Source organism: Vigna unguiculata, chromosome 8 (genome assembly GCF_037176805.1).
Source record: "Vigna unguiculata cultivar grain cowpea cultivar isolate G323 ecotype 2 chromosome 8, ASM3717680v1, whole genome shotgun sequence".
NCBI classification, from domain to species: domain Eukaryota; kingdom Viridiplantae; phylum Streptophyta; class Magnoliopsida; order Fabales; family Fabaceae; genus Vigna; species Vigna unguiculata.
The window spans coordinates 38,149,423-38,171,382 of record NC_140799.1 but is presented as its reverse complement, the minus strand read 5'-3'; the positions used below and the strand labels follow the sequence as shown (position 1 = coordinate 38,171,382).

Sequence of the window (21,960 nt, the reverse complement as noted above, 5' to 3'; positions counted from 1 at the left end):
AATTTCTTCCATATGGGGGTGTAGAGAAAATTTATATGGGTAGAGGAAGAAACTGTCATATACAGGTAAACGAAATCTTATTAACATTTTGGGTCAAAGCCCAAAGGTGTATTTATTGAAGTATTTGGAGATTTGATTTGATTAACTCAGAATATTATTGATAATTGGGTGTAGATGAAGTGAATGAGAAACGTGAAGCTTGAGAAAGAAGTATAAGAAACGGTTTTCCCTGGCAGTCTGAGGAAACGAGCACTGGTTTTGTGATTTGGCGTGGGAAGAACGCTTCTTCTCATAGCATCGCATATGCAGCGATTAAGGAGTTCTGTGTTTTCGGCGCCCAACCTTAAGAGAAAGTATCTCAATTCACGGGCTGCGATTGAAGACACTTTTTTTTCCACCAAGGTTTTCTCTTTCTTTCTCTCCCTCCATTCCCTTTTCTCATCGCATCTCACATGTCTCTGTCTTGTAGGATACGTTTGAGAGACATCGCGTCGTCTTCACTGTTGGAACTTCCATTGCTTCCGTTGCCACTGCTTGGTTAGGTCTGTCTTCTCTCTTCTCTTCTCGTCTTTGCCCATTAACGACACTCTCTCACTCACTTCTTTTTTTTTTTTTAAATTTCATAGGTTACACCTTGCGCCATTTACATGACACCAAAGTGGATCAAAGACTTCAATCCATTGAAAATGCTGTATGTATTGCTTCTACTATTGTTTTTTCCTCTCTCTTTCTTCATCTTTATATCATGTGCTATGTTGCTTTTCCGTCAGATGAAAAGCAATTCCAATCTCCATCATACCGAAATCAAAGACATTGTCGCAGGTTCAGGAGGGTGTAGCATTCCTGCTTGTGTTGCCACCGCTGGAACGTCCTTGATTATCGGGTTAGTGCACCCTCTCCTCCCCACTCACAAACAACATGCTCCTTAACATTTCCACTGCATCAATCTTTCGTCCTTGTTAGCAATTTAACATTATTTCATTGCTGCAATCATTGTGGAACACGAACGAAGTTATGTATAATGGGGATTGAGAAATTTGTATGGTTAGGTTACCAAACATGATGATATATCATGCCATGATGGTTGTTATTCATTACGAGGATTGCCAAAAATTGTTTGTTGCATGTAATGCAACCGGCCTCATTCTGTTGGAAAAGGGCTGTGGTTGCTGTGTAATTGTCATGGTTTGATTATAAGCTGCAGATTAAGAAAAAAAAATAATTACAGAAGTTTAATTGTGTAGCTGTAAAGTTCTTCTTATGCTAGAAATTCCCAACCTTTCAGTTTTGACTCTTGATATTATTCAGATCATTGTGAATCTTTTTGTTCCTCACAGTTTGCACGGATTAAATTAGGTCACTTGATACTTAAGGTTGAACAGTACTTAATTTTCCTAATAATCCAGTGATGTGGTTCAATTTTCCAACTAGTTTTACATTGACTAAGAAGGGCTTAATAGTGAATACAACTTTCCTGTTTTAGTTCGGCCTGGGACCGGCTATTCCATAAGACTAGGCACAGTAAATTTTCCAACTAGCACTTGAGAAAAAATCTGCAGAAGGAAAAGAATGATAGATGAAAAAGAATTTAAAGGAAAGCTGGAAACCGATAAAATTATAATGTAAAACTCAACTTGTTAGCAAACTAAATTTTAAATTTTTTAAGAGGATGAATTTACTCACCATTCTGATTTTGGCATAGCATAGCACATATTACTCTACCGGCTCAAGCCCTATTATTGTTTGAGTTCCTTCATTCACGCCTACAACTAAATCTATCACCCCCACATTCTGCCAGTTTACTTTACATAGCCCTTGTCTAGAGATGGCAAATGAACCCATATCCATGGACATTATCTGAACTCATCTTAATTTTTATGGGAAATTCCTATATTGATTGGACATGTGTATGAATATTCGATCTTTTAAATTGGGTATGAGGACGGGATGATAATGTACATACCTACTCGTCCCGTCTTTATATCCATTCCAATGCTTGTTCGTGTCCTCATACCCATTTCCTTTTTAAATTACTAAACCTTTAATTTATTAAATAATCTCACAAACTTGCATTAACTTGTCTTTGTTTTTCAGTTTCCTAACTTATTTCTTTGGCACACATTTGATCAATTTTATATTTTTTAACTCATACACACCTGCCCCACCTCTTTGCCATCCATTACAAACCTCATACCAACTTATCTATTTTTAGATATTTCTTGGATTTCTCTTTTATGCACTTTGGAAACATGGGACAGGACATTGATTTTTGCTTAGAGATAGAGGCACTGTGAGCAAGGTAAATACACTCTGAGGAGGAATGTGGATGACAATACTAAAAGGTTACATGAATGATTTCATGAATTACAATTTTAAACCCCACATACCAACATCTCTTTACACATAAGTTTGATGCTTCTTAGCTTCAAGATCTCAAGCTTCTAAAATTTTTGGGATGACAAAAATAATTAAGGTTTTGCAAATCGGAAGGACTTTGGGTGTGGGAGGAAAACAGGGAAGGGGGAGGTGTCATTCTCAAACTCTTTCACATTCCATTTCTTATGTCTGGGTTTTGTTTTCTCAAATCAAATCATTCCTCCAGATTATAGTTCTAGTATGATGTCAAGTTTATTCGTTTATATGGACTAGATGTCTCGGTTAAAATCACTTAAAAATGTTTTAATCTGTGAAAGGAAATACTGTCATGTTATATGGCATCTGTTTGATCATGTTCTGACAAGATCTTAGAGGTAAGAGTATTAAATTTGACCTGTTGATTGATTCTAGGTGTTGGCGTACATGTTTGACGTGAACATGTTTCCTCTGTTTTTATTTTCTTTGACACGTTGCTATCAATGGATTTAAACATTCTAATTTCCTTTTAGCTATGAGTTCTCACTTTAGCTGATATACAGGTATGCCTTAGGATGGAGAGGTGGAAGCTGGTATGCAACTAAGAAGTTCAGAAAGGAGCAAATGAAAATGCTAGGACAGATTACACCTAGAAGATGGCAATTGCTTGGGAAGATAAAACCTAAAGGGTTGCAATTCCAATTCCTTAGAAGGAACCTTACAAAATTCAAATTGTCGGATAGTGCCATGAAAACATCTGAATCAAGTATAAAGGATGCAGCTACCACACATGTTACTGGAAAATCCAATTAGTATACTACTATAAAATGGTTCTTTAAGCAACAATATTGATTGAGATGGCTCCAGATACCAGATTAGGCATTCAATTAGATGAAAATATTAGCAACGTGGTTATAATCAATTATCATCAAATTTTGCACTGATAATTTATTTTGGCCTGCAGCTGCTCACCCTTAGCTTCATAAATTCTTCATCCTTCATGCAAAAATTGTTTTAGAAACTTGTGTCCTATTTGATTGTTAAATTTATAATCGAGGAAATACCCATTCTTTATTTTTTTTGGTGGCTGGCAAATAGAACTCTCTTTGTTGGAGGAAATACACATTAAATTTGTGTTGTGTAGGGAATGAAGTTCTCAATGGTATAATTTTACTAACAAAATTTTCGACCAAGATAATATAATTCAAGAGTGATAGTAACTTATTCTCTAACACCTGGTTTCCATCCCTTTCCCACGTGGTTGAATTCATGAAGATTCATTCCACTAGTTTGGGAATGGGTTCACACCAGATGAGATAAGAGATCAAATTGAAGGGATGCTCTTGGTCTTAAGAATGTTTACACCATAAAATTAGAATATGTTCTTTTGAATCTACTATTTTCTCTTAATTGAAATCAATTAGAAATTTTATGGATTTGATATCATATTCAATGTTTTACTTTCATATTTTGATAATTTTTAACGAATAGAAAAGAATGTGTTACTAACATACCTCTTCCTTAGTTGTTCTTTATTGATTGTAGTCTAAAAAAAATGAAGTTATTTTAATAATTTAATGCTTAGCCTTGTGATACTAAGTTGTTTTTCTACAATTATGTCATTAATTTTAGGTGTGTTATGAGTGGTAAAGTAATTGTTGGACATTGTAAAAGGTGATATTTGTTATAAAATAAAACTAATATGAAAAATAAGTAAATGAAGAAGAGAGAATGTGAAGCAATAGAATGTCCTTATTGAGAATTCTATTTATCAATTAATTAATACAAATATTTAAATCTCGTAAAGAGTAATTAATTTATGAATAATTATAATAAATTAATCAATCAAAGGAGTAATTGTATCAATTCAATAATCAATAGAAGACCATTAATTCATAACATTCTTTTTTGGGGTCTATCAATAAGACAATGTGTCTTCTTAAAATCTTATTAGCAAAAGCCCTTTAAGATCTAAAATGATAACATTCTAATAGAGGAGAAAGAGCAACATTATAACATTATGTATTCTTTAGAATGTTATAGTGAATCATAAATTTTGCATTATAACTAGAGATGGCAAATAAATCTGTCTCCGTGGGTATTGTCCGAACCCGTTCCCGTTTTGACGAGAAATCCCCGCATTGACTGGGTATGGGTATTGATATGGGGAATCCCCGACTTTTTCAATTGGGTATGGGGATGGGTATGGGGATGTACATATCCCCACTATAATACCCGTCCCCGTTTAAATTATTAAAATATTACCAATTAATTAAATAACCATATATATATATATATTATTTTTTATTTCTTCTAATTATTTGGTTTGTCATGAAACTCATTCGCATTTCAATTATATTTTTCATCTTATCATAACCTCTATGTAATTATGTTAAAAAGATGTATGTCAATTAAAAACTTTTATGTATCACATTTGAATATTTCTATTATTTTAAAATATTTTTATTTATTGTATATTTTTCTTTCACATGAAAATATTTAATACTCTCAATTTAAGTATTTAATAGCACACAAACCTTTCGTTTACTAGGTAATATAAAAAAAATCATTTACTTATTATTCTTATTATTAGTTTTTGTTTCATTTGAAGAACTTTTTTTTTCACTAAAATAATTTTTGTTATTTCTCGACCACTGAGTATATATGTTGATATTTGAAAAGTTTTCTTAGATCTCTAAGATATTTTTCAACTTATCATACCCTTAATTATACATTTGTGTTCCTTTGTACGATTTCTTTCAATAATCTCTCAAATTGTTTGTCAACATTTTTTAATTTTTTAATATTTTTATTTCTTGTTTATTTTCATTATGTAGAATACTATTTCAATATATTTTATCTAATTATTTTTTATTTTCTAACTCATTATAAATCATACGGTAATTTTTTTCACTATAATTGTATAAATAAATTTTATTTACTACAATATAAAAATTTAATGTAATTGTCATGAATATTTTTTTATCACCATCCAACATAATTGAAGTTCAAAAGATACAAGATCTATGTTAAAATTTTATTATTATGATTATTATTTGTTCTTTGTATCATTTTGATCAAGTAATGCATTATAACTTTTATTAGTGTATAAAAAAGAGATTCATTAGAATTTAAAATATTGAAGTAAACAAACATTTAAAATATATTTTAATTTGAATATTTGTTTTGATTTTATATTTTTTTAAAAATATTTTTAAATTTTATCAACAAGTTTCATTAATGTTTGCAAATTTAATAAATGTATTGGTTCTCATGAAATTTTATTTGGTATTATAATCTAAAATATAAACAATTATAATTTATTTTAAAATTTTATTATGATTATTATTTGTTCTTTGTGTCATTTTGATCAAATGATGTATTATAACTTTTATTAGTGTATAAAAAAGAGATTCATTAGAATTTAAAAGATTGAAGTAAACAAACATTTAAAATATATTTTAATTTGAATATTTGTTTTCCTTTTATATTTTTAAAAAAATATTTTTAAATCTTATCAACTAGGTTTCATTAATGTTTATAAATTTAATAAATGTGTTGGTTCTCATAAAATTTTATTTGATATTATAATCTAAAATGTAATCAATTATAATTGATTTTAAACTTTTATTATGATTATTATTTGTTCTTTGTATCATTTTGATCAAATGATGTATTATAACTTTTATTAGTGTATAAAAAAAAGATTTATTAGAATTTAAAATATTGAAGTAAACAAACATTTAAAATATATTTTAATTTGAATATTTGTTTTTCTTTTATATTTTTTAAAAAATATTTTTAAATTTTATGAACTATGTTTCATTAATATTTGCAAATTTAATAATTGTTTTGGTTCTCATGAAATTTTATTTGGTATTATAATCTAAAATATAAATAATTATAATTTATTTTAAAGTATTTGATATCTGTTAGAATTATTACCTATACCTATTGTATCATTAACCCTATGTGTAGGGTGTTGAGTGTGGGAAACTACCTACTGCCATATCTACTGTTGCATGTAATCATGCCTAGTATCTTAGAGTAGTCTTTTCATATCTTTTCATATGTACGTGCTTGCTTCACTATAAATAGAAGAGGAAGAGAGTGGTACTGTCGTCCACTACTCATATTTTAAAGTCTCAGTCTCAAGTTGGTATCAGAGCGGGTCGATCCCGCTCTGGTTTCTGTCTCAGCTGGTCCGTCACCGCTGTCCGCGGTTGATCGCCGTTAGTCACCGCCGCTGTCCGCGACTGTCTAAGTTCGGTTAACCTCGTTTCTGAACTACCCAACACTGTCAAACAACTTCTCGCCACTGTCTGCGTCCTCCGCCGCTGTCCGCCGCCGTCCGCCGCCGTCCGCCGCCGTCCACCGACGCAGTTCCGTCCGGAAACCACCAGATCTGAACCGCCTCTCCGCGCGACAGCCAACCCCGCCGGTGTCGCAGGCAGCGCCGTCGCCACGCGCCTCCACGCGCGTCTTCTCTATTCGCTGCAGGCAGGCGCGTGCCGCTCACGCGCCGCCTTCCCGTCGCCAGTTCGTCGTCGCGCCACCTCCGTCGCCGTCGCCGGAGCCTCCTCTATCCGTTTTGACCATCAAATCTCTGTTCCGGTGAAGTTCAGTAGCACCTCTTGTGGAAATCGTCCCTTTCGAAGTCGAAAATTGTCACTGTTTCACTGTTTTCGTCACTGTTTTACTGTTTCCGAGATCCTTTCTCTTTATCATGGCCACTGGAGGAACTGGGAGTGCTATTTCATTCTCTGGAAGCCCCTGCATTACGTCCGAGAAACTAAATGGCCAAAATTACTTATCTTGGTCCGCTGCCGTCGAGATGTGGTTTCTCGGTCAAGGACACCACGAACACCTTGAGAAAGATGGCAGCCACGTACCGTCTGAAAAAGCTGAACAGTGGAAACAAGCGGATTTCCAACTATGTGCTCTATTGTGGCAATCGGTGAAACCACGAATTTTGATGTCCCTACGGGCCTTCAAAACTTGCCACTCGTTTTGGAAGCGAACTCAGAATATCTATGCAAATGATATTCAACGCCTCTATGATTCGGCGAACAAGTTGGCATCTATGAAAATGACTAACCATGATATGATGTCATTCATGAATGACGCTCAAGCTGCTGTGGAAGAACTTCGAATGTTCTTGGAAGTCGACTCTCTAGATGAAATGAAGAAAAAACTTGACAAGTACTATATGGTAATGATCCTCCGCGCTATACACCCAGACTTTAATCATATCCGAGATCAGCTTTTGACCTCTCATGAGGTTCCTTCCATGGAAACTTTGATCTCCCGCATGATACGTGTTCCAACTCTTCAAACTCCAGAAACTCTTGCTGTAATGGAACCATCTGTCATGGTTGCCACCCGAGGAAGAGGAGGTCGTGGAACTAGAGGGGGTGGACGTGGAGGTCGTGGGCGTCCTCAGTGTACGTATTGTAAAAGGATGGGTCATACCCAAGAAAACTGCTACACTTTACATGGATTTCCTGCCAAAAAAGCCAATGTCTCCCAGGCAGAGACTACTGACTCCAAGTTCACTGAGGACGAGTATCAAGAGTACCTACGCCTCAAATCCAACAGCTTGGCACAGTCATCTCAAGCTCCAAGTACATCAACTGTTTGCATCTCTCAATCCATGGAAGGTCACAATTCATGGGTAATTGACTCTGGTGCTTCTGATCACATTTCTGGTAATACCTCCTTGTTCTCAACCATTTCATTCCAAGAAAAATCTCATTTTATAACCCTCGCAAATGGTTCTAAAACATCCTCAAAGGGAGTCGGTCAAGCCATCTTATCTCCGTCCTTAAATCTAAAATCTGTCCTTTTTGTCCCTAATTGTCCTTTCAATTTAATTTCCTTAAGTCAGTTAACCAAAACATTGAATTGCTCTGTAACCTTCGATGACAAATCTTTTGTTATACAGGAGCGTGGCTCGGGGAGACCGATTGGAGAAGGATATGAAGCGGGCGGATTATACCATTTTGGATCTCGTCCACGTGTGTCCTGTGTTGCAGCCCCCAATCCTAAAATGTTACATGATCGGCTTGGTCACCCTCACCTGTCCAAGTTAAAGAAAATGTTTCCTGAACTTAGTAGTCTCCAGACTTTAGAATGTGAGTCATGTCAACTAGGAAAACATGTTAGATCTACCTTTCCTAAAAGATCTCAATCAAAGTGTACTTCTAGTTTTTCTGTCATCCATTCCGATATCTGGGGACCTAGTCGTGTCTCATCTTTTGGCTTTAGGTATTTTGTTACTTTCATTGATGAATATTCGAGATGTACTTGGGTTTATCTTATGAAAGATCGTTCTGAATTATTATCCCTCTTCACATCCTTTTTGAATGAAATCAAGAATCAATTTGGTCAAGTAATTAAAATCTTAAGAAGTGACAATGCCAAAGAGTATTTTTCGTCTGCTCTTTCTAATGTTTTGAGTTCCCATGGTATCCTGCACCAGTCTACTTGTCCTCATACGCCACAACAAAATGGTATAGCAGAAAGAAAAAATCGACACTTAGTTGAAACTGCTCGTACCCTTTTGCTTAGTGCCAACGTTCCTGTCCATCACTGGGGAGATGCCATCTTAACTGCAGGTTTTCTTATTAATCGGATGCCATCTTCCTCTCTCAATCATAAGGTCCCTTTCTCCATTCTGTTTCCAGACAATCCTCTCTTTCACACTTCTCCTAGAGTTTTTGGTTGTGTATGTTTTGTTCATGACATGTCTCCCGGGTTAGACAAGCTTTCTGCTCGCTCTCTCAAATGTGTTTTCTTGGGCTATTCACGACTTCAAAAAGGGTATCGATGTTACTCTCCTGAAACCAAGAAATATTACATGTCTGCCAATGTTACATTTTTTGAACAGACCCCTTACTTCTCTCCATCTGTTCAAGATGTCCATGTCATCCAGCAGGTCCTTCCTATTCCCGTGGTTGAGTACAATATTTCCAATGTCCCTGTCCCTCCAAGTCTCGACCAAAGTCCTCCTGAGCCATCATCTCCACCTATTGACTCTCTCCAACACAGGACGCCGACGAATAGTCCAGTTGTTCAAGAACATGGTGAATCCCCTACTTCAGATTCTTCTCCCTCGTCTCTTGATCCCACGACTCCTGATGAAGGTGATTCAGGTTGGCCCATTGCTCTCAGAAAAGGTACTCGTTCCTCTCGAAATCCACATCCCATTTATAATTTTCTTAGCTATCACCGATTATCGCCTTCCTATTGTTCACTTTTATCCTCAGTGTCTTCTGTTGTTATTCCCAAAAATGTGAATGAAGCACTTGATCATCCTGGATGGCGACAAGCCATGATTGCAGAGATGCAGGCTCTTGAAAGCAATCATACTTGGGAGCTCGTGCCCCTCCCTTTGGGTAAGAAGGCTGTTGGTTGTCGATGGGTGTATGCAATTAAAGTTGGCCCTGATGGTCAGGTTGATCGACTCAAAGCCCGATTGGTTGCAAAAGGGTACACTCAGGTTTATGGCCTTGACTATTGTGACACCTTCTCTCCCGTGGCCAAGATGACTACTATTCGCCTCTTCTTTGCAATGGCAGCAATTCGTCACTGGCCTCTTCATCAATTGGATATCAAAAATGCCTTCCTTCATGGTGATCTTGAGGAGGAAGTGTACATGGAGCAACCTCCTGGGTTTGTTGCTCAGGGGGAGTCTGGTATGGTATGCAAATTGCATCGATCTTTATATGGCCTCAAACAATCACCACGAGCTTGGTTTGGAAAATTCAGCTCCATTGTTCAGAAATTTGGGTTAAGACGCAGTGAGGCAGATCACTCAGTCTTTTACAAACATACCTCTCCTGGGAAATGTGTCTACCTAATAGTATATGTTGATGATATTGTTATTACAGGAAATGATACTACTGGAATATCTCAACTGAAGGAGCACCTGTGTAAACATTTTCAAACCAAGGATCTCGGAAGCCTCAAATACTTCTTGGGCATTGAAGTAGCTCAGTCAAAAGATGGAGTTGTAATCTCTCAAAGGAAATATGCTCTTGATATATTACAAGAAACAGGTATGATTGACTGCAGACCAGTAGAGAGTCCTATGGACCCGAATCAGAAGTTAACAACAGTAGAAGGCGAATTATTCTCCGATCCAGAGAGATATAGGAGGCTCGTTGGAAAGTTAATTTATCTCACTATTACGAGGCCTGATCTATCTTTCGCAGTTGGAATTGTTAGCCAGTTTATGCAGACTCCATGTCTTGCCATGTCTTGGACATTGGAATGCCATCATCCGTATTTTAAGGTACCTCAAGAAGGCTCCAGGACAAGGTTTGTTATATGAAGATAAAGGCAATGTTCAAATCTCTGGGTACTGTGATGCTGATTGGGCAGGCTCTCCTGTTGACAGACGCTCTACTACGGGATATTGTGTCCTCCTTGGAGGAAATGTTATCTCTTGGAAAAGTAAGAAGCAAAATGTAGTGGCTCGATCCACCGCTGAAGCTGAATATCGGGCAATGGCGTCTCTCACGTGTGAACTCATATGGGTAAAGCAATTTCTTCGAGAGCTTAACTTCTGTGAAATTCAGACCATGAAGATGTATTGTGACAACCAGGCTGCTCTCCACATTGCATCAAATCCAGTGTTTCATGAGAGAACTAAACACATAGAAATTGACTGCCACTTTGTCCGAGAAAAATTGATGACTAAGGAAATTTGTACTGAGTTCGTTGGGTCAAATGACCAACTTGCAGATGTGTTGACCAAGTCATTAAGGGGACCTCGGATTGAGTTCATTTGTTCCAAGCTTGGTTCATACAATTTGTATGCTCCAGCTTGAGGGGGAGTGTTAGAATTATTACCTATACCTATTGTATCATTAACCCTATGTGTAGGGTGTTGAGTGTGGGAAACTACCTACTGCCATATCTACTGTTGCATGTAATCATGCCTAGTATCTTAGAGTAGTCTTTTCATATCTTTTCATATGTACGTGCTTGCTTCACTATAAATAGAAGAGGAAGAGAGTGGTACTGTCGTCCACTACTCATATTTTAAAGTCTCAGTCTCAAGTATATCGAAGAAACAACCATCCTTCTAATATTGAATATTTGATAATATTATGTTTCTTTTATCATAATTTTTTTTATTTTATAAAAATTAATTAAAATTAATATTGAAGTAGTAAGAAAATGGGTATGGGTATGGGTACGAGATTATACCCGTTATCCGGTGGAGATGAGGATGAGACAAAAGTTTAATACCCGTTGGGTTTAGGTATGGAGATGGGGATGGGTATGGGATAGCAAAACCCGTACCCGCCCCGCCCCGTTGTCATCCCTAATTATAACATCAAAATGAGTGAATCAAATCCGGTTCACTTGATAATGAGTCAGAACTTTTGTAACCCGACTCAACCCACCACGGATTTGTGGGTTAAGTCACCAACTCACATAAAAAAATTTATTATTTATCTATTTTTAAGTATTCAAATATTTAAATAGTTTGTTTAGCAACCCATGAGATGACAATCACAATAAAATCAATAATCAATGTTTTTATCATACTCACCACCAATATATGATAAATTGTTTTCAAGAAAGTGTTCATATAATTCAAAAAAACATGGCTAATATTAGACATTTTCTGTCATGCTATTCAATAAAATATAAATAAAAAATTACACATTTTTGTCATTAATTTAGAAAAATTTGTTTATAAGAAGATTGCTTGAGTAATTTACTATAAAAATTATAGTTAAAGATTAGAGTATCAACATATATAACTTGACAATCAAATTAATTAAACATTCAAACTATTCAAATATTATTGAACAACATTCAAACATTTAAAAATTGAAATTGTGAACCTATATAATTAGGAGTAGTAAATAATTATTAAAAAAATTATAAAGAAATTATAAAAAATTATAAAAAAATGTTACTGGGTTAAGTTGATCAATCCACATTCAACCCGTGGGTCAAGTGAACCGAGTTGAATTCAACTTTCACTTTTGAAAAAAATGAATTTTTCTCAATCCAACTCAGCTTGAACCCGTGATGAACTAGATTAACTGATAGAAAAACCCATTTTGACATCTTAAAATTTTCATATGTATATACAATTACTGTTTTGTTATAGAATATCGTGATTAGAGATAGCAACTAGGTTATCACATAATTAGTATTAAGCGCACAATTCAAGCATAGGCATTATAATTACATTAAAATAAAATAAAATATGACTATTAAAAAACTATTTATAATTCAACATTTTAATAATAAAATAATTAAATATCATCTTTTAAAAACTATTACTACTAATCTTTACTCATTTTCTAGCTGCTTAAATAAAAACTCTCAAAGATTTAACTAAAAATAATTTTGTAAAATGTAGAAGTACATGGATGAACTAAAAATATATTTAATTATTGTTTGGTTAGCAAAACCTCCTTCTCATATCTCTAAAACTTTAAGGTTAATGAACATAAATTAACAAATATTTAATTGAAAAAATATTAATATATTTCTGTTGCTTAGCATAACCTCCTTACTTAATGCATTGAATTTTATCTCTATATTATTTGTTGTGCACAATTAGTAAAGATGTATTGAGAAGAATATTAACTAAGTTGTTAGAAATTCTAAAATATCAATTGTACACAAAAAAGGTAATACATATAAAGAACATGAGAATTAGGTAGTATATGTATTATTATAACTTCAGCTGTTCAATCCTCATCAATTACTCAAAAGGACTGAGTAATAATGATTCAGTTCTCACCATCCCATGTTATCTTATTACTAATTGCACAACTGAAAGTCTGTGTAACAGTATTATATACTTATTCGTTCATATCTCAACTAAAATTTTAAATATTTTTCTTCTAACTTGAAAAATATTGGATTCTTATAAATTAAGCTAATATGTTGATTCAGGCCTAAGTATGAACGCATTTGTTATGGTAATCTGTAATTTCATGGTAGTTTGCTAACTGGTTTTTGCTCTGTGGTACAAAACATTATAATATTTTGTTCTAAGCACATGTTTTGGCTTTTTGTATGCGCCACATTGGTGTGGTCAGGAGTCACCTCTGCAGTGAAAAAAACCATCCACACATTTCTTGCAAAGTTAAAAAAGCGTTGCAACAAAGTCCAAAAATTCCTAAAATTTAATAGTGGCTCCTTGGTAGACCCCACATATGTTTTTGTTTAAACCACTGTTGACAAAAAAGGTGGTTTAAAACCCCTCATGTGAATACCTTACAACTATTATTTTTTCCTGTTTTCTGCGTGTATAAATAATGTCTGGATTGGGAAGATTAATGTACCAGGAAACAGAACATGGCCAACACATCACTCTCACCAATCCTTGTGATTCTCTTCTGGGGTTTTACTCTTGCAACTGGGAGAAAACTCTCACCACTCAGCACCACTCCTGCAACATTGTCATCACCCTCCTCCACTGATGGTATTTGCTCATCTATGGTGAGGACAAAAGGCTATACCTGCGAAGAACACTTGGTATGTACTGTGCTTGCATCTGTTCCTGTTTCTGTTTCTGGTCAGAAATCAACAAGATTTAGAGCACCCAGTAGCTACTAACTCGTTTGTTGTGTAATATTTTAGGTGACAACACAAGATGGTTATGTTCTTAACATGCCAAGAATTAGAGTGGGAGAATTAAGGGGTCCACCTGTTCTTCTACAGCATGGGCTTTTCATGGTTATTAAAAGTTTCATAAACAACTATATGTCATGGATTTTGTTGTTGATGTTGGCAATTAATGTGGTGCTTTGGTTGCAGGATGGCATAACATGGTTATTGCTACCTTCAAAGCAGTCTCTTGCATTTCTTTTGGCGGATAATGGGTTTGATGTTTGGGTTGCTAACACACGTGGAACCAAATATAGCCGGCAACATATAACTTTACCTACTAATAGCTCGGTTAGTTTTTGTGTACTAAAATGTTGATGCATTTTTGTGTCAGCAATTTGTTTGGTTCTATTGATTATATCAGTTTTATTCTTTAGGATTACTGGAATTGGTCATGGGATGAATTAGTTGCATATGATCTTCCAGCCACATTCAAGTATGTGCATGATCTAACTGGACAAAAACTGCACTATGTTGGTCACTCACAGGTAAATTTCACATTCTAATCTTCAGAAACTGCACCATTCTTGTCTTTGACTTCTTCATAGAGTGTTGAATTCCTTTGTAGGGAACTTTGATTGCATTGGCTGCTTTTTCCCAAGACCAGTTATTGAACATATTGAGATCAGCTGCGTTGCTTAGCCCAATTGCTTATGTTGGTCAGATGACTTCACCCCTTGCTAAAAACGCAGCTGAAAACTTCATTGCAGAGGTATTAGTTATAAGAATGCTTTTATTGTTTGTCAAGAAAATTTTCCTTTTACAATTTAAATGATTGACACTGAAAACCTGTGTTTTCCTCTTTACAGTCACTGTACAACTTTGGAGTCTTCGAATTTAATATGAGAGGGTATGTTATTCTTATTGTCTATTATTCATTGTCATTCATTTCTTTGCACTGTGGCTAAGATTAGAAGGCTGCAATGTTGGTTCCTCATGGTTCCAATTTTAATGTTGTAAGAAAGTAATATGCAGACATTTCTCAAATTCTTAGTGGGTAGAATAAGATCGGATCCAGAAGTCATCCTGATGTTAAACTGTGTTTCCATTGAATGAAAAGTTTAAGTATAATTTAAGAAACCACGAATTTGATCCTCCAAAGTTATATGCATCCTCACACTAGTCTTTCTGTCACCACTTTAGCCTTCAAAGATTTTGTCTCTGAAATATTCTTTCAAATGTTTAATCTATCACCGAATTTGACTCTAAAGAGTGTTCTTTCACTACTTTGTTTCTTCAAAAGGACCCATATGCTGAAGTCTTATATCACTTAATTTTTCTGATGTCTGAATAGGGTCTCTGTTATAAAGTTTCTAAAGGACTTGTGCAATAACACAGGCATTGACTGCACCAACTTGTTGACCTCTTTCACTGGTAGCCTTCATGTTCTTATTCAACTATCATTCAACCACCAAAACTAACACTTAGTTTCCTTCATTGACAACACTGTTATGCTTTCAGGCCCAAATTGCTGCCTCAACCCTTCCATTGTAAATGTATTTTTGGATCACGAGCCTCAGTCAACAGCAACAAAGAACATGATCCATCTATCTCAGAGTAAGTGGTTCCATTTTCCTAATTTAGTTTTAGCAGAGATTTTGAAAATTTGACTACAATCAGCTGTTAAATTTTTCTTTCATGAGGGGTTATAAATCTTAATCATACATGAATATCAGTGATCAGAGAAGGAACCACATTAATGTTTGATTACCAGAATGAAGATGAGAACATAAAACACTATGGACAACCCACTCCTCCAGCATACGACATGGCAAGGATTCCAAATGAGCTTCCTCTCTTCCTGAGTTATGGAGGCGCTGATGCTCTTTCTGATGTTAAGGATGTGCAACGTCTATTAGAAATTCTTAAAGATCATCGCCCAGATAAGCTTGTAGTGCAGTACAGAAATGATTATGCTCATGCAGATTATGTTATGGGTGAAAATGCTTATCGAGATGTCTATGAACCTCTTATATCTTTCTTTAGGCTCCAGCAGTGATATCTAGTGAATTATACATCCTATAGAATTTTATCATCACCTGTCTACATCATAGAATTTAATAGCACAGAAATGTCACCATGTAATTTTACCGAATATGATATCAGTAAAGGAAATTCCTACAATCTTGCTTTTTCTCCTATAATACCACATTTTATGGTATTAAAAACAGAAAGAAAAAAAGAAGAAGATGGTTTATGAGCTTGGGACACCTGGTTTTTAGTGGGTTAGGAATGGTGCAGCCTGTTATCCCTCCACTGTCAACAGTAGGAAGTGTTCGCTGCTCTGTGAAACCAGCCTCACGCTATGCCCTCCATTTTAAGGATCAGGAGACCAAAGCTTTAGCCCAAATCCCATGGCCCAGCTATTGACTTGGAGTGGGCAAGCCAGCATATTGTGCATTCATCAACCCAACCAAGCATAGCCAAGTCGTATTCCAGCTCTTTAATGCTCCTATTTAGGTTACAAGCTAGCATTACCCAGCTCAGCGAACAAACGCAAATGTCAGAGATTTATAAAGCACGATTCATATGAAAATTTCTTCGATGCGGGACTTGTTTCAGTCATGGGGTAAAATGTAAAGTGATATAATAACTTACTTGAATTGAATCTACTTAAGATCACTAGTAAAATAGACGAGAAACAAAATAAAAACTTCGAAGTGCACTTAACTTGGTGATTGCCTTTTATGGTGATCAATACCACATCAAACACTTTACAATCCCTCATCGTCAAACAGTTTATAAGGGGATGAGTTGGTGAAACTAAAGTTATATAATTAAAATACATTTTTATGTCGATTAAAAATGTATTTAAGTATTAATCTTATACGATATTAATTATTGATATATCTTATATACTGAAAACATATTGTGTTATGAATAACCAAATTAAGATTATACATATTTATTCAATATAAGAGTTTATTATTTATTTATTTATGTATAACAAATATATTACATCTGACACATTATTTTTGTCGGAATTCTCAGAGGATGAAGCTAAGCTCATGGATGAAATGAAACTGAATTTATTAATTATTTATGTTATACAAATTTAAATACAAAATAATACATTAAAAGTAGTGTGATTTTTAATTTTAAATAAGTTTTTTTAAATTTTAATTGAACACTATTTATTTTTTTGCTATTTTATAAAATTATAGTCTCGAAAAAATACTTTTTAAAGATTTTTTCAATGTTTAAAAATCTTGATGGAATACCATCTCATTGTTTTTGTTTTATATTATTTTTTAAATATGTTAAAATTCAAATTAAATTCACTTGCTAATTTTGAAGATTTTTCTATCGTATATTATAATTATATAAGAATCTTCTGTCTAAGAGTAATTTACTTTTATCATCAGAAAGAAACATTTTTTCTTAACATTAATCAAATTCTTTATTTGGACTTTAAAATGAAGAAAGAAAATTTATTTGCCAACACGAGTGTCTGACGTGTAAGTATATAATTGGATGACACACGTAGCAATAGAAAGTACTCGAACAGACAAAACAAACCAAGAAGGGTTCTTTCTTCCCTGCGTAGATTCAGAGTGCACAGAGTGAGAGAAAGACAATACCAATGTCTCAAATTCGAACACCATTTTTCGTTTCATTTCCTCTTTTGCTAATTTTCTTCAACCTCGCCCCTTCCTACGCACTCTATGGAGCATCCTCGCCCGTGCTTCAACTCACACCCTCCAACTTCAAGTCCAAGGTGAATCATGTTTAAATCTTGAACTCTTTCCTCAGTGCCCCCATTTCGTGATCTCACTGTATTTGCACTTTTTTCAAATTGGTATTTTGTAGAAACCTTAAATTTTGTATCTTTGTTCTTGAAATCTATCTGGGCATGTACATAGATATTTGTGGCGTTGTGATGTGGTTGTAGTTTTGATGGCTGAAATCAAGGTTCATGGCAGGTTCTGAATTCAAATGGAGTTGTTCTCGTTGAATTCTTTGCTCCATGGTGTGGACACTGTCAGGCTCTGACTCCGATATGGGAGAAGGCAGCTACTGTGTTGAAGGGTGTGGTTACTGTGGCAGCACTTGATGCTGATGCTCACTCGTCTTTGGCTCAGGTTGTGTATTGTTCATTTCTTTATTAATGATGGCATTTTTAGATGTAATGAAACATTGAAATGTGTTAAATAAAGAGTATGATACATTTGTTCTTTGGTTCTTGCAATCAGCCTTTCTGAAATATGAAGGTGCTTTATTATATGCTTGACTTTTATGTGTATTGTACACTGGAATTGCCTTTATGTGGATCAGGCAGGATGCGAAACACGGTTTGTTTTGCATACTTATTTGAGCTCTTAGAACTGTCTGTTTCAAACAATTGAATGTTATTAATTGAAATGGACCTAATCATTTGGACCATTTTAGATTACTTGTTTGTTTTATGGAATATCAGCACGCAAGAACTATTGTATGTGTAAAGTTTTTCCTTGCTGTTGGATCTAGCACCAAACACTTTTTTTGTGCAAAGCAACCAAAGAATATAGTACCTGGACAAGATAGAATATCTCCTTGGAGATTCTTTATTTGCCTGTTGCTTCATAACATCAGCTGTCTATGCATGAGATTTTTACTCGTAGATTTTGAATTATGATTTACACGTTTGCCTGTTTCTTATTTTGTTATTATAACTTTATGTTGGAACTTTAAAAAACCTTTACATTTGCGCACATGTGGGTGTGCATGGTTTTTTCTTGATTCCCCACAGGAATATGGAATCAGAGGATTTCCAACTATAAAAGTGTTTGCTCCAGGAAAGCCACCGGTTGATTACCAAGGAGCCAGAGATGTCAAACCAATTGCTGAATTTGCACTTCAACAGGTTCGTTGGAATCTTGCGTCGGTTATTTTTAACCTTTTTCCCCCATCTTTAATGTAATATTTCTGGTGTTGTATGAGAAGTAGTATTGCTTGTGTGCTGTATAAGTGGATAGATCTCCTCTTCATAACAAATAAAACAATTTCTTGTATTTCTTTTAAAAATTGAATAACTGCATAGTGAATGAAATTCTGATTAAAAATTTAACAGCAAAATTCATTTTACACACCCCTTTTCTAGTGTAAAAACCCTAAGCAGAGAAAGTTTGAATGTATTAGGTGAGAGTTATGTGACTACTTGTAAGTACAGGTCTATGAAAAAACAAGTCATTCAGTTTTGTTTTAATTCTTGATTTGCATGATTTATTGACTGATGTTTGATAAATAAACAAAGTCATACGTGGCAGACTATCACAAGCAAACTCACTAATTAATTTTTGTGACTAGTTACTCCATGCTAAATCATTTTGTCGTGTTTCAAATATGCAGTATTTATTTTAGAAAAAAAAAATTCAGTAAATAGTATTACCTTGACTCTGAAGTATTGCCTCCTTATTTATATCTCTATACAGGTAAAGGCTCTTTTGAAGGAGCGGTTAAGTGGAAAAGCAACAGGGGGTTCAAATGAAAAGACAGAAACCAGTTCTTCAGTAGAATTAAACTCTGGAAACTTTGATGAATTGGTCCTCAAAAGCAAAGAACTCTGGATTGTGGAATTTTTTGCACCTTGGTAAGTGCTGCTTGTGTTCTGAAATCTAAAGTCTTACCATGTTGACATTTCAGAGGTGTAGCTCTAATAATAACATTTATCCTCTTTTATTTCCCAAAGGTGTGGACATTGTAAAAAATTAGCTCCTGAGTGGAAGAAAGCATCCAATAATTTGAAAGGAAAGGTTAAACTGGGCCATGTTGACTGTGATGCTGAAAAGGTAATGTTATACTTCAAAATAGATTGTAAGAACTTGTCAAAACCACTATGCCTGTGATCAAGATGGTCACTGCATAGTTATTTTTTTATTTATTTTTTATGTATTCTTGTTAAGGGTAAGACTCTTACTGCTGTCTTATTTTATAATGTTTTATTACGCTCTTTAGTTTATATTGTTCTGACAGGAAATTTTTTTACCAGTCACTAATGAGCAGGTTCAAAGTCCAAGGATTCCCCACAATCTTGGTATTTGGTGCTGATAAAGATAGTCCTATTCCTTATGAAGGTGCAAGAACCGCCGCAGCTATTGAATCATTTGCATTAGAGCAGCTGGAAACAAATGTTGCTCCTCCAGAAGTGACAGAGATACACAGTCCAGTAAGCATTTTCTCTCCTGCCTACTTAGTGTGCATTGGTTTGAAAAAAGATTATAATAAGATAATGGATATTGCTAAGGAAGAGTGCCCTAAGGGCACTGATTGTGAAACATATAATTTAACATGTGTGTGTGTTCTGTTAAATGATTTCAATTATTCACAAAACCATGTATTAAATGATACATGAACCTTCTCTATAGGATGTTTTGGAAGAGAAATGTGGTACTGCCGCAATCTGTTTTGTTGCCTTCCTTCCTGACATTTTGGATTCCAAGGCTGAGGGGAGGAACAGATATATTCAGCAACTATTATCAGTTGCAGAAAAGTTTAAAAGAAGTCCATACAGGCAAGTTAAAACAACATTTTGCTTTGCTTCCATCACTTTACGCGTTACTCTCTACATTCCAATTTTTTTTTATTCTGTCAGTGCTGCAAATACTTTATTTATGTGTATTTTTAATAAATCTTTGTTGGTGAATTCCTTAACATTTTTTGATTGAATTTTTGTGTCTTTGAGCACAGCTATGTCTGGGTAGCTGCAGGGAAGCAGCTGGATCTTGAGAAGCAAGTGGGTGTTGGTGGATATGGTTATCCAGCTTTAGTGGCCCTTAACATTAAGAAAGCTGTTTATGCTCCTCTCAAGAGTGCTTTTGAACTCGACCAAATTATGCAAGTTTTTTCCTTCTTATGCTAAATATAAACAAACTATTGAGATGAACAAGCTCTTAAACATTAGTTATCTATTTTCTGCAGACAATTTGTGAAAGATGCTGGACGTGGAGGCAAAGGGAATTTGCCGCTGCAAAGCACTCCAACCATTGTAAAGACAGAACCATGGGATGGAAAAGATGGAGAAATAATTGAGGAGGATGAATTTTCACTTGAAGAACTAATGGGAGAAGATGCTTCAAGCAAGGATGAACTATGATCAATTGAGAAGGGAATTATAGCAAATTAAAGTTTCAACCACCGATTTTTACGTTACAGGCAATATGTTTCTCATGATGATTGTGATCACTGTTCTGTTTTTCCATGTTACAAGTTAAAGACCAGTCTAGTGATGTGTGATCTTATGAGGATTTTGAAATATGTCATTCAGTGGTACTGATATTTATCTAGGAAAATGTCAGCGATGTTTTTGTTTTACCTATCAATGAGCATTGAGCTAACAGGTACAACATTCATAACAAAGGATCTTTGATGATCTATATACTCTGTTGGTTTTTTATGTTTAGAAAATATATTCTAGAAGAAGAGATTTATCATAAAGAGAAGTTTTAACAATTTTTTTAAGACTCTATCTCTTTATATGTGTAAAGAAAAAATGTAATAAAAAATAAAATACAAAGTCTCTCAATCTTAACTTCCTAAATACCTAATATATATATATTTTAAATTGAAACATAAAAAAACTCTTATAACTAACTTATTTAAATTAAAGTACAAATATTTAGACATACATTCTCCTCAAAATCATTAGCTATTGAAAGAGTGATGTCATTTAGATATAAATCTAGGTGTAGTGGATCATTGAGGTATTACAAATCTTATAAACAGGTATCATCAATGTAAAACACTTACACGGGATTGAATCTCGTTGACAGTTTTTGAGATATGTAGATAAATTACAATTAAATGCATACGTTGAAAACATGCCTGTTACATACAGTCAAGAGTCTATGTCTGGGGATCTACTTCAGTTTTATTAATCAAGGTGCATGTGTTGTGACTGATGAGTGTGTAATGTTGCTGTAAATTTATTGATGTGTTGAATTTGTATGAATAAATAAAATTTAGTTTAAATGGAACTTTGTC

The 21,960-nt window shown here is 34.6% G+C and overlaps 4 protein-coding genes and 1 non-coding gene across 6 annotated transcripts; 4 read left to right on the top strand and 1 right to left on the bottom strand.

The window, feature by feature from the left end:
* Positions 1–153: 153 nt before the first annotated feature.
* On the top strand, positions 154–3,426 carry LOC114194162 (triacylglycerol lipase-like protein). The gene is made up of 5 exons (XM_028084252.2): positions 154–402; positions 470–542; positions 627–691; positions 771–883; positions 2,916–3,426. Exons 1-5 carry the CDS (start codon positions 304–306, stop codon positions 3,163–3,165), a joined length of 600 nt encoding a protein of 199 aa, XP_027940053.1. The 5' UTR covers positions 154–303; the 3' UTR covers positions 3,166–3,426.
* LOC146884459 (uncharacterized) lies at positions 3,210–10,827 on the top strand. The gene is made up of 7 exons (XM_085665994.1): positions 3,210–3,231; positions 6,590–6,971; positions 7,063–8,172; positions 8,297–8,369; positions 8,834–10,026; positions 10,429–10,648; positions 10,738–10,827. Exons 1-7 carry the CDS (start codon positions 3,210–3,212, stop codon positions 10,825–10,827), a joined length of 3,090 nt encoding a protein of 1,029 aa, XP_085522120.1.
* Positions 10,828–13,657: 2,830 nt separating this feature from the next.
* LOC114194161 (triacylglycerol lipase 2-like) lies at positions 13,658–16,125 on the top strand. Of its 2 annotated transcripts, none has more exons than XM_028084251.2 (9): positions 13,658–13,869; positions 13,975–14,070; positions 14,152–14,292; positions 14,379–14,489; positions 14,570–14,713; positions 14,811–14,851; positions 15,296–15,375; positions 15,463–15,558; positions 15,716–15,850. In XM_028084251.2, the coding sequence occupies exons 1-9, from the start codon at positions 13,690–13,692 to the stop codon at positions 15,718–15,720; spliced, it is 894 nt and encodes a 297-aa protein (XP_027940052.1). In that variant the 5' UTR covers positions 13,658–13,689; the 3' UTR covers positions 15,721–15,850. The 2 variants fall into 2 exon arrangements, with proteins under 2 accessions (XP_027940052.1, XP_027940051.1); XM_028084250.2 differs by having other exon boundaries at positions 13,659–13,869; positions 15,678–16,125.
* A 58-nt stretch (positions 16,126–16,183) lies between these two features.
* On the bottom strand, positions 16,184–16,489 carry LOC146884458 (signal recognition particle RNA). Its single transcript, XR_014984297.1, has one exon.
* A 1,002-nt stretch (positions 16,490–17,491) lies between these two features.
* Positions 17,492–21,336, top strand: LOC114192984 (protein disulfide isomerase-like 2-3). The gene is made up of 9 exons (XM_028082670.2): positions 17,492–17,719; positions 17,925–18,083; positions 18,731–18,844; positions 19,413–19,570; positions 19,670–19,769; positions 19,970–20,146; positions 20,346–20,491; positions 20,668–20,814; positions 20,899–21,336. The coding sequence occupies exons 1-9, from the start codon at positions 17,585–17,587 to the stop codon at positions 21,071–21,073; spliced, it is 1,311 nt and encodes a 436-aa protein (XP_027938471.1). The 5' UTR covers positions 17,492–17,584; the 3' UTR covers positions 21,074–21,336.
* The last annotated feature ends 624 nt before the right edge of the window (positions 21,337–21,960 follow it).